General features: G+C 43.2%; 1 protein-coding gene across 1 annotated transcript in view; it reads right to left on the minus strand.

The window, feature by feature from the left end:
- IL10RB (interleukin 10 receptor subunit beta) overlaps positions 1-123 on the minus strand; it is a 10,744-nt gene extending 10,621 nt beyond the window's left edge. The window contains exon 1 of the mRNA XM_031556005.1: positions 18-123. Coding sequence (XP_031411865.1) covers positions 18-123 — 106 coding nt within the window. The remainder of the gene's footprint in view (positions 1-17) is intronic.
- Positions 124-9,122: the final 8,999 nt, after the last annotated feature.

Genomic DNA, 9,122 nt, shown 5'->3' on the forward strand with positions numbered 1-9,122 from the left:
TGCTGCACCGTGCTCACCTGCACACCGCGGGGGCATCACAACCAGGAGACAGAACAGCACAGTCGCTAGCGGCCCCACGGCATACGCTGTCCCAGCCATCAGCCCGTGGCAGCGTTCAACCATACCGGAAGCCTCTAGCGACTGCGCATGCGGCCTGCTCCGGCCGCCAAGACGGAGGCGGTGCCGTGTGGGTGTGTTGTAAAGTTTGGGGGGCCATAGGGGCCGTTCACGCAGGTCACGCAAAAAGAGGCTCTTGCGACAGGGTGCCTGCTACTGCTTACTGACAAAGAAAGTTCAGGGAACCTCAAGATGGATTGTGTCACACACAGAGAGGGAAACTAATCCGTTGTTCAACAGTTAGGGCTGTTGTTTCATAGAATCGCACTCATTAGGGCTGGAAAAGACCACCAAGATCACCCAGTCCAACCACCAGCCCCACCCCCACCACACCCACTGCCCACGTCCCTCAGTGCCACATCCACACGGCTCCTGAACACCTCCAGGGACGGTGACTGCACCACCTCCCTGGGCAGCCTGTGCCACTGCCTCACTGCTCTTGCTGAGAAGAAATTCTTCCTAATATCCAACCTGGATTTCCCCTGGCACAACTTGAGGCCATTCACTATCGTCCTATCACTGCTACATGAGAAAAGTCCCCTAACCTCACCACAACCTCCTTTCAGGTGTTTGTACAGAGCAATAAACTCTCTCCCGAGCCTCTTGCTCTCCAGACTGAACAACCCCAGCTCCCTCAGCCGCCCCCCATCAGGCTTGTGTTCCAGACCGCTCACAGTTCTGTTATCCTGTAAGATATTATTCTGCTAACATCAGTGCCTCAAAGCTTGCTGGGGACACAGATGGACTTATACAAGTCCAGGCAAGTCCTGGGCAAAGGTGGTGAAATCCTTTGTCTGGAGAACTTTGATGGACAAGGCCAGGGGCAAGGAGAGGAAGATAAACTGCAGCTAAATAGCCGTGAAGCGGTCTTTTGTGTGGACTTATCTAAGGATGATGGGCATCTCGGGGGATACTCACATGACTATTGCTCAAGCGCCCAGGGATGTCACGTAGGCAGGAGAAAAAGGAGGAAAAAGGACTCTCCTGGGCCTGCTACCTGAGTCCTGCTGCTTCCTCCTGGATCGGTTCCGCGACTTCCTTCTGCCACCTGCTTGCTGCCCAAGGCCGGCCGTGCTGCTTCTCTCTCCCCCCCTGCTGCTTCTACCTCGGACCATCGAAACGTCGTGCAACGGGATCGCTGCTGGATCCTGGTGGTGACTATCCCCGCTTTACGCAATTCTTGCTTCTTTCCTTTCTTTTCTATCGCCCTCCTTCCCTTCCCCGTCTCCCTGATTAGGATTATAATAAACTGGTCGGACCAACATTTGAACCGTTGTTTCTTAATCTCACGCCGGGTATATAATATTAAAAGAACCTCATCTCTCTCCTATAAATCGGAGCGAGACATACCCTTCTCTGTACACACTCCAGGGCCTCCATGTCTTTTCTGTAGTGAGATGCGCAAAACTGAACAAAGCACTCAAGATGTGGCCTCACCGGGGCGGAGTACAGAGGAACAATAATCTCTCTGGTCCTACTGGCTGCACTGTTCCCAATACAAGCCAGGATGCCGAGCCCGTCCCAGTCCTTGAGCACTTGGATGTGACAGTGAGTCTCATGTAAGTGGAACCTGGACACAGCTCACTCTTGTTGCAGGCAAAAGTTCCATGACTAAAGAGCTCATCTTCTCTTTCTCTGTTTTACATTTTTCATGAGATCACCCCACTGCAGTGCATAGGAAGGTAGAAGTGGGATTTTACTTGCACTTGCTTTCACAGCAACAGATGATGTGGTCTGTGACACAGGTCGTCATAGCATTGTATTGATGAGGAGTTGAAACTCCAGTAAGCAAAGTTCTATGTCCTCTCCATCTTATGCTTTATTTAATGCTTTAAGCATTAAATAATTTGTTGCTTAAGAAGATGACAATGCTTTCAGCCAGACCTGTGGATAAAAGTGTTTCTAGTTGCTCTTGATACATTTTCTGCTATGGGATGCTACATATACTCAGAGCATGCCTAATAAGCCTAAGCTTCCAATGCCACGGAAGAAACCATCCTACAATCATGAAGTGGCTTGAATTGGAAGGGAGACCAAAGCCCGCCCACCCCAACCCCTGCCATGAGCAGGGCTGCCCCCACCAGCTCAGCTGCCCAGGGCCCCATCCAACCTGGCTTTGAGTGCCTCCGGGGATGGGGCGCCACAGCTCTGGGCAGCTGTGCCAGCTGTGCATCAATGTAGCTTTGTTCTGTTTGGCCTGTAGCTTTTAAGAAATACTTAAGGATTGCTAAAGGGCAAGATACAAAAATCTTTGCTTTTCCAACTGGTGAGCAACCAGTAACCATAATGCCATTTTTATTTGTTCATCTGCCACTACTGCTGTTATTTTACTGACATTAAGAATTCTTCTTTTCTAACATTACAGTACAAGTCCTCTTAAATGTAGATTTGAACAATGGGGACCAAGAAACATTAGTAGGCACCCTTCTGATCGACAACTGAAGACATAAACCAGTGAAACAACTTGAGAAGATGCATGTGCCAGTGTAGTTCCACCTGGAAGACAGTCATTGATTATACTGCAGAGAGATGCCTGTATCTCAGTCATATTCCACATGTTCCCAAAAAAGGTGAGTAAAAGTGAGATACTATGAAATCAGTATTGTCAGAAACATCAAAACTAGATTAATAATAAAACATCAGTGCCATTTTTTTCTAACTGTGCATAAGAAATCCAGATGTTGTTGATCCCTATAAATCACAGAATCATAGAATCAAAGAATCATAGAATGGCTTGAGTTAGAAGGGCCCTTGAAGACCATCCAGTTGCAACTGCCTACCGTGGGCAAGGTTGCAATCCACTAGGTTATTGAATGAATGTATAGCGTTAGCCAGATCGAGGATGTAAAAGCTGCAAACCTGTACTGTCAAAAAGACTGATAATTAAGAGGAGGCTAATACAATTACAGTGAGGATTTATAAGATGTTGTGAATAACCATGTCGTTTGAAGCACACAGTGTCTAATGCCATCTGGTGTGCTACAAGGACAATATCTTGAAAGAATTGTGGAGTTGTTAAGCAATCAATGTATACTTAATTTCAGGTTTCTACTATTAATTTATTTTGATCGATAAATATGCAATGCAACAAACATATAATGCAGAAGTGTATTTATTATGTAGCAGAACTGAGTGATTAACAGAATTGTTAGGCTACTAAGTACCAATCAGTAGGAGCCATCACGGTCATCGTGTGGCATAGTGAACAGGTAATCAGTGAGAAGAAACCGTTGTAATGAAAATAACAGAGCAGGACATGATCTATCAAATATCATCAGCTTCACCACAACTTCCTGTGTAGTTTTGTATAAACGTGTTCTTTCTGACAAGGGCTATTTATCCTTTTCATGTAGCTGAAGAAGAAGAAATCAGTGGAAGACAGCTACTGTTTGATGGGGTCAGACTGAGCCTATACCAGACAGCTCCTCCCTGTCACGAGGTGGATGTTGCTGCATATAAACAGCAGTCTTGACCACAGGGGTTGCTCAACTCCTTCCCAGGAGTGCTGATTTTGCTGCATGCGTGCAGACCATTTGTACAATGTGGGCACATGAAGTTCAGTGTTTAGTGGAAGTGCCATCTTTTGTGACACACATGCACTTACGGAAAGAGTTATACAGACACCTCTATTTTTCTTTTGTGCCTATTGCCTTTTGCTGTGCAGATCTAAGCAATGCCTGCAGACAGCTGCTGTCATAATGGTTCATGCAGCTTGTTGCAGCTTCCTGCACACCCAAACACTCTTGAAACCAATGTAGGCAGCAGGCTATAGGCTCTGGTGGCTGATGAGAAGGCAGCTTTGGACAAAAGAACACTTTGGTGGCTGACAGAATGTGACTGCCAGCTCTTGGCTAGCACAGTCACAAAGTGCTAATTCTAACAGATATATTTAGTAACCTTTTTCTTTTTTCAGTCTTGGAGGAAATTTGTGCCCTTTAAAGTTATGAGATGACTGCAAGAATTAAGCAAGATATGTTCTTGCAGGATGTAGAGCATTCCGGTACTAAAATGATGAGGCTGGTTAAAAGCATCCATAAAGCAAAACTATGTAGGTCTGCTCAGTTGTGAAAGCTTTACTAGAAAAAAAAACACAAACATTTCCTTCTGAAATCAACAGTGGGCAGCTACTGAGATAAGTGACAGGTTATGATCTAGCCTGTAGGAGATAAGTGCATGGATATCACGTTTCTTAGGATAATGTGTTGTTTGCAGATCATTTCTGACCTTGACCCAGATTTATCATTTTTATGATTTGTTATCTTGTGTGAAGACGGTCTATAGGAAACCATTTTTATGGCACTTTACTTATATCAGTCACATTTCACAGTAACCACCTTGCAGTCAAAGATCATAAAATGAATTACAGCAAGCTCACTAGTTTCTTACTGTTGGAAATATTCAGTAATCTAATATAAAAGCTACAACATTCACAGTTTATGTTCCAGTAAGTTTGAATGCAACTTTCTCACAGGTGACACAGAAAAAAGAAACAGAAATTGGTGTTGATAAAATCTGTTCTACGAGAAGCTCTATCTCCAGTATGCAGTCAGCCAAACAGCAAGAAAGATAATGTGTGCTCCTGTGGTCACGAATGTCAGTCCTATAACACATGTACTGTGGAGGAAACCAAGCCAGGCAGGCTCCACTAAATTTATTTCTGTTGGCTGACAGGCAAAGGACAAATCATTCCCTTTTTTCTTCTCATGTCAATTCTGGAACAGGATAAAAGAAGCAAATGCAGCATTTCATCTTGCTTGAAAAGTGTAGAAACATGAGATCAGGAAGGAAGGACTTAGGAAGCCAGCTGCATGTTGTTGAGCCCTGAGGGCAGGCTCTTTTGTATTTATTCCTTTCTCAATGGACTTTTGCTTTTACAGTCAGGTTTTCTGCCACTTCTCAGGCAGCATCTTCCATACTTTTTCTGTTCTCATCGCTAGAAATCTTTTCCTCGTATCTGTCTTGTTTCAGTCTTGTAACTGTTTTCTTGTCTGTCGTGGACATAGAGGTGAGATTATTCACTTCCTGTTTTCAAAAGTCTCTCACATATTTGAAGACTGTCATGTCAGCATAAGTCTTTTTTTTTGTCAGACCACATTGTGCTGGCTCTTTTCACTAACCTTCACAGAACTTTTTGTCCTCCTCCTGATTTTTCCCAGCTCTGGATATAGCTCTCTAGCTCTCACTGGTGCTAGATAGTGGTGAAGATCGTCTCACACATTACGTGTACTATTCTGTGGTCTGTACATTCTCTGCGGCATTTGCCTCTTTCACAACAGTGCACTGTTGACTCATTTGTAGCCTGACCCAATATAAACTCTGTTTTCATCTTCTTCCACCTAAACTAATTTTCCTAGTCTTTGACGGCATCTTGTAAGACATGGAAAATCTTACTGAAGTCAGAATACAACCAACTGCTTCTGCGTTGTGCAGAAGTTTGCTGATGTTCACTGACAGGAAGTAAATCATTTTCTTTTTGTTAATGCATTGATATTCTGCAGCTGAATGTTAGTTTCTCTACATCATTTTGAAAGCTAAAAACTTTATGAGTGAAGTACACACTCAAAAAGCCTGCCTGCTCCCTTCCCAGCACAGTGCTTGCACATTTGCGCCCTATTTCTACATTTCTTGAAGAAAGTGTAGTTGGAGTGCTGTGCTTGCATTAAACCCTTGATCACCCCCCATAAAAGTAGACTTTTTACCCCCTTCCAGACAGTGGTATGAATTATAGCAAGGCTATAGTTAAGAGGTTTTTCACAAGTAAGCTTTTCACAAGTTCTATCTGTGTGATGCAAGTTCTTCCATCACATTACCAGAAACTTGTTTTTAGACTTTGCTGTCATTGAGACCTGGGTGTTTCACATCAGGAAAGGCTATATAAAAGCAGTTCAAACTTTCCAACATATTTCCATATCCCTTCACACTCATGAAGTTGCAGAAAGACTCTTATGTTCAGCTCTTGCCCTCCTCTTCTGACCCTCCTCACACACTGAGATCTATAAGGAGAAGGTTGGTTTTGGGGCAGGTGTAATTTTGTGTATCAAAACTGCTGAATATTTTAAGTGCGTGAGAAAGCTCAGGTAATAAAAACACAGGTATCTGGTCAGAAGAGTGCATTAGGTTTTGAAAGGCAGAGGGGTCATGATTTGCAACAACCAGCCTCCAGAATGTGAGAAGTCTGCTGTCAAGCTGTAATTTTTTACAGTCTTTGAAGACCTACCAAACGTCTTCACAGCACCTAGCCGTAATATATCTCCAACTTCCTTCTTTATAGATAATATTTCATAATGATCAACATTATGAATTGATTAGGATGAGATTCAGAGCCTTGTTGTATCAACAGTTACATCAGCATGTCTGAAAATGTAATCCACATGCAGAGCTCCAGGTGTGATTTACATGGTGTTGGTAGCTATGTTACCCAAACAGGTCTGTAAAGAAAGTCCCTGTTTGGAGAACCAGCACTCTGGTTTTACAAAGTGCAGTGTAAACAACAGGTGCTGGAAGAAAGGAGTAGAAATGAGAGATGATATATGAGTTACACAATGTCTGTCAATGGGAAGATGGAAGAGCTGAGGTGTTAAACATTCTTTGGTCTGGTGCTTTTGCCAGTGTGTAGTCCTAGCATCAGTGAATGCACATCAATGTTGCTGGACTCAGGGCTTCCTCTGTAAGACTTCCCCAACGTTATCTCATTTTTCTTTCTGATATCATTATCTTTCTGTACCTTCAGCCTTTTACAGTAATTACTTGAAAGCATTGGTATTAACTCAAGGGAATACAAGGGAAAAATTGGAAAAGATTCTTATTAGGAGTACTAGTGAGTAACTTTCAGTATATTGACATACCTGTTGGTTTTTCAGAGTGCTTTCTGTACAAGCTGCACAAGAAATAGCTATTTTCACCTTTCTTTCTCATGATAGTGCAATATCAAGGGAAGGAGCCTTGGTTTGCACAGATACTCCATACCACTTACTCAGTGACATGATTAACAGTAAACTAAATATGCTTAGTAACATAATTTCCCATACCGCCTCAGAAAAAAATGATTAACTTAGTACCATAAATTCTTGTACTTGGTTTCTTGTTAAGAAGATATTTAAAAGCTTTTCCTGGTGGATGTAGAGTTAAAGCTTCTGAAAGCCCTTCCAGCAATACTGTTCAGCTGGAGTCTCTCTGGCCAGGCAGCACACGGGGATTTGCACTCTCCAGCCAGCCTGCCTTTGCTGGTGCCTAAGGAACCTGCATGGGGAGAAGGTGCTGAAGCTACCAAACACAGAGAAAGAAAGTGAGCAATGGCTGATCTCATCCCTTGCTTGGTCTGGGTTGGATTCTGTCGCTGCTCTTTTCTGTGATCAGTCTTGTTCACCACAAGCTCTCCTTTTGTTTTCCCCACTTCTCCGTTCCTTAGTCATCCTTCTCTTCTTATTTTTTTAATTATTTCCCTTTCTCCAAAGTAGTCTGTTCTACTTTGTCAAAATCCTGGCAGACTTAAGAGCAAGCTCCTTACCTTGCAGTTTAAATCATAAACACCTAAACTAGAAGTGCAGTTATTTTATTGTTTCGCTTTCATCATACTCACCACAAGCTAAGCTCATTTAGATTGCTGGTCTCTGAAGAGGCACTGAGGGCTCTTCCAGAGAAGGATCTCATGCCATTGCCTTCCAAAGGAGCTACTGATGTGGTGGGACTTGAGGGTTGGCTTTGTGAGACAAGGCCCAGAGTTTCTAGATATATCACCCCTTGTCACTTTGTCCTTTAGTCTAATTGTGACTGGGCCTTATCTGGAACAGCCTGCCATCCCCCAGAAAAGCTGCCTAGGAAAGTGTGAGTGAAAGCTAGAGGCATGAATGGCTTAGCTTGGCTTTAGCCAGGATAATTATAAATGAGGTGTACAGACATGTCAGAGGTGAAAAGTCAGAAGTAAAAAATGAGCTGGGCTTTCCCTTTTTGTAGTGCTATGAATTCTTCACATCCTAGTTGCACAGCTCTGTAATCGTCCTTTATATTGTGTGGCTGAAATTTAACAAAAATGTCCTTTGAATTACACAAAAAGAATATGGTTTGCCCCAACAAGTTCCTTGTTATCTGTGTTATCTGCTGGAGCTGCACTTGTGAACACTCCACCTTTATCACAGGTGAATTCTCAATGAATGCTGTGTGTGGGAGCTGTGAAGTACAAATCATCGCAGCCTTTTTAGCCATAAACCCTGGTATGGTGTCAGAAGAGTCAAATTTAGCAAAGAAACTAGAAGTCATACAAGGACTTTCTGGAAACCCCCATGAACCACAGAGATGTAGAGTTGAGGAATTCATTCCTATTGCATGCTAACCAAGGCACAGCCGGACTATGAATATACTTTTCATTTTGGAGTTGAATCGCATAAAGGATTTTGATGGTGACACAGTCAGTGAGTGAAACGCAGCCCCATGGGAACTTATAGCACCTGTTTCTTTGAGGACAGCATGTTCCATATCAAAGCAAAGTTAACCAAAGGTTATCAAGACAAATGCTTCCTTTCCCTACTTTCAATTTGTTGAAAGAGGAACAATCCCTCTCCTCTCCTTATGATACAACAACTGTGTCAGCAGAGATCTTAAAAACTTCCTCTTTTTAAATGGGGAAAGCCAAACTCTCACGATTTCAGAGACAATGTTCTTGAACAGATTCTTGCTGCCTTAATCTAAAGAGACTGTATTTCCGAATAGCCAAGGTTTTTATTTTTAAATTGGGCTTGCCAATGAATCTGTGATCAAGTGGCAGAGCACAGTGCCTTACCTGTGCCCTCATCATAATTGATTGTTTTCAGCCACTTCTAATAGACAAGAATTTCGTGTTCTTTCATGAAAATCAGCAGTCAGAGAGAGATAGGGCCCTCCCTAACAGCCTGAGCAAAGGGCAGGGAAATGTCAGCCTTCTTCTGACGTCAGCTGGCCAGCCCACTGCTGGGATATCACTCGGTCATAAGAGCTATGCTATGTCATTTTTGCTTTTGAGAAAGCCAAAA

Source organism: Meleagris gallopavo, chromosome 1 (genome assembly GCF_000146605.3).
Source record: "Meleagris gallopavo isolate NT-WF06-2002-E0010 breed Aviagen turkey brand Nicholas breeding stock chromosome 1, Turkey_5.1, whole genome shotgun sequence".
Taxonomy (NCBI): domain Eukaryota; kingdom Metazoa; phylum Chordata; class Aves; order Galliformes; family Phasianidae; genus Meleagris; species Meleagris gallopavo.